Below are 1,409 nucleotides of genomic sequence, written 5' to 3'. Positions count from 1 at the left end.
TCTGTTTTGTTTTTTTTTTTTTTAAAAAAAAGCCCCCTGCCAAGTAAAAAAAAAGCCATGCCTAAAATGAGTGGAATAGATCCAAAACGTTATTTGAAACTTCTGTTCTGCCTTTCTAGGGGAGACAGACGATTTGAAAAACCGGGGCGAAAAGATCCAGGTATGATTTTGTTACTGTATGGGCAGAAAATGGGAGGGAGGAGCAGAGTGTGTTTTGGGGAAGGGACCGATATGTACATAAACCTTTCTTACTGCTCCAAGTACGTCGTTGATGCAGGATTCATGACACTGTGCCAGGTTACCTAAATGTGTTCTCAAAGCTTTGTTTTTCTTACTTGGTGTTGTTTTTCTGTATTAGAATTTTAAATGTCTTAGATAAGAAAAGTCTGCACTAAGTAGGTTCTATTTATTTGCTTATGATGATGTCTACAGGTGGAACTGAATTCTGGTACCTCTGAAGGCATCTGTACTGATTCACCACCACGCTGGGGCAATATGCCATTTCAGTGCAGCTTTTAAACATTGCTGGTCTTTGCTAGGTACCTTGGTAGCCGGGAATTCTGGACCATGTGCATGGTTAGTTTTTTTAAATGCTTGCTAGTGTGATGTAGACCCCAGCAGCAATGTTTTCAGGTTCCCATGCTGATGGATTGACTGTCAAAGCAGTTTAAATCATCATACAAATCTTGTATTTATTCAGGTTATCTGGTCCCCTTCTCTGCTGTTCCTCCCCTGTCCTGTTTCTTAAATGCTTCACGCTGACCATGTTCAGGCAGAATACTGGGTCTTTAGTTGTGACCCAGTACGTCTGTCTGAATGTTCAGATGGGCTGGAATTGGAGTGCGTTGTCATCCTGGAGATGGGCCATTCCCTTTAAATAAAATCTGTGTTCTGAGAGTGGTGGGAACGTTCAAGGAAGTTGTCCTCTTTCAACTGGTTATATGGCATCTGCAGTGATTTTCTGCTTCGTGGGATCATGCGTGATTGTTCTCTGCTACGACCTTGCTCTTCCTCTGGGCATGTTCCCATCTGCAGGTACCACAGCTCTGCTTAGTGAGGGGTTTTGGGCAAGTAGAAGCTTGCTGACAATCTGTGTGCTCTTTTTAAGGAGCCAGAGGATCTTCTGGTCTTTGCTCAAGGAGTCCTGGCTAAATATTTTCCTTAGTGAGCATATTGATAAAGCATGGTCAGAAAAGACAGTTGCAGGATGAATTCCAGGATAAAACCAAAGAGATACAGTTGCAATTAGAAGTTGACAAGAGTTTGTTTTAATCCCTGCTTAGCTGTCAATAATTTTCTTGAGTAGCATAAATTGCCATTTTAATAATCTTCCAGATTACCACGGTGGCACATGCCTTAGGAGTTTTAAATTACCATGTTTGCTTTCAGAGCTCTTACGATCCTCTCTG

General features: G+C 41.7%; 1 protein-coding gene across 1 annotated transcript in view; it reads left to right on the top strand.

Moving 5' to 3' along the window:
• The window catches only part of GIGYF2 (GRB10 interacting GYF protein 2), a 65,266-nt gene that overhangs the window by 17,119 nt on the left and 46,738 nt on the right, over positions 1-1,409 (top strand). Inside the window, exon 6 of the mRNA XM_010143130.1 lies at positions 120-160. Coding sequence (XP_010141432.1) covers positions 120-160 — 41 coding nt within the window. The remainder of the gene's footprint in view (positions 1-119; positions 161-1,409) is intronic.

This window comes from Buceros rhinoceros, unplaced genomic scaffold, assembly GCF_000710305.1.
Source record: "Buceros rhinoceros silvestris isolate BGI_N320 unplaced genomic scaffold, ASM71030v1 scaffold3159, whole genome shotgun sequence".
Classification (NCBI taxonomy): Eukaryota; Metazoa; Chordata; class Aves; order Bucerotiformes; family Bucerotidae; genus Buceros; species Buceros rhinoceros.
This window is presented reverse-complemented; position numbering and strand designations above follow the sequence as displayed.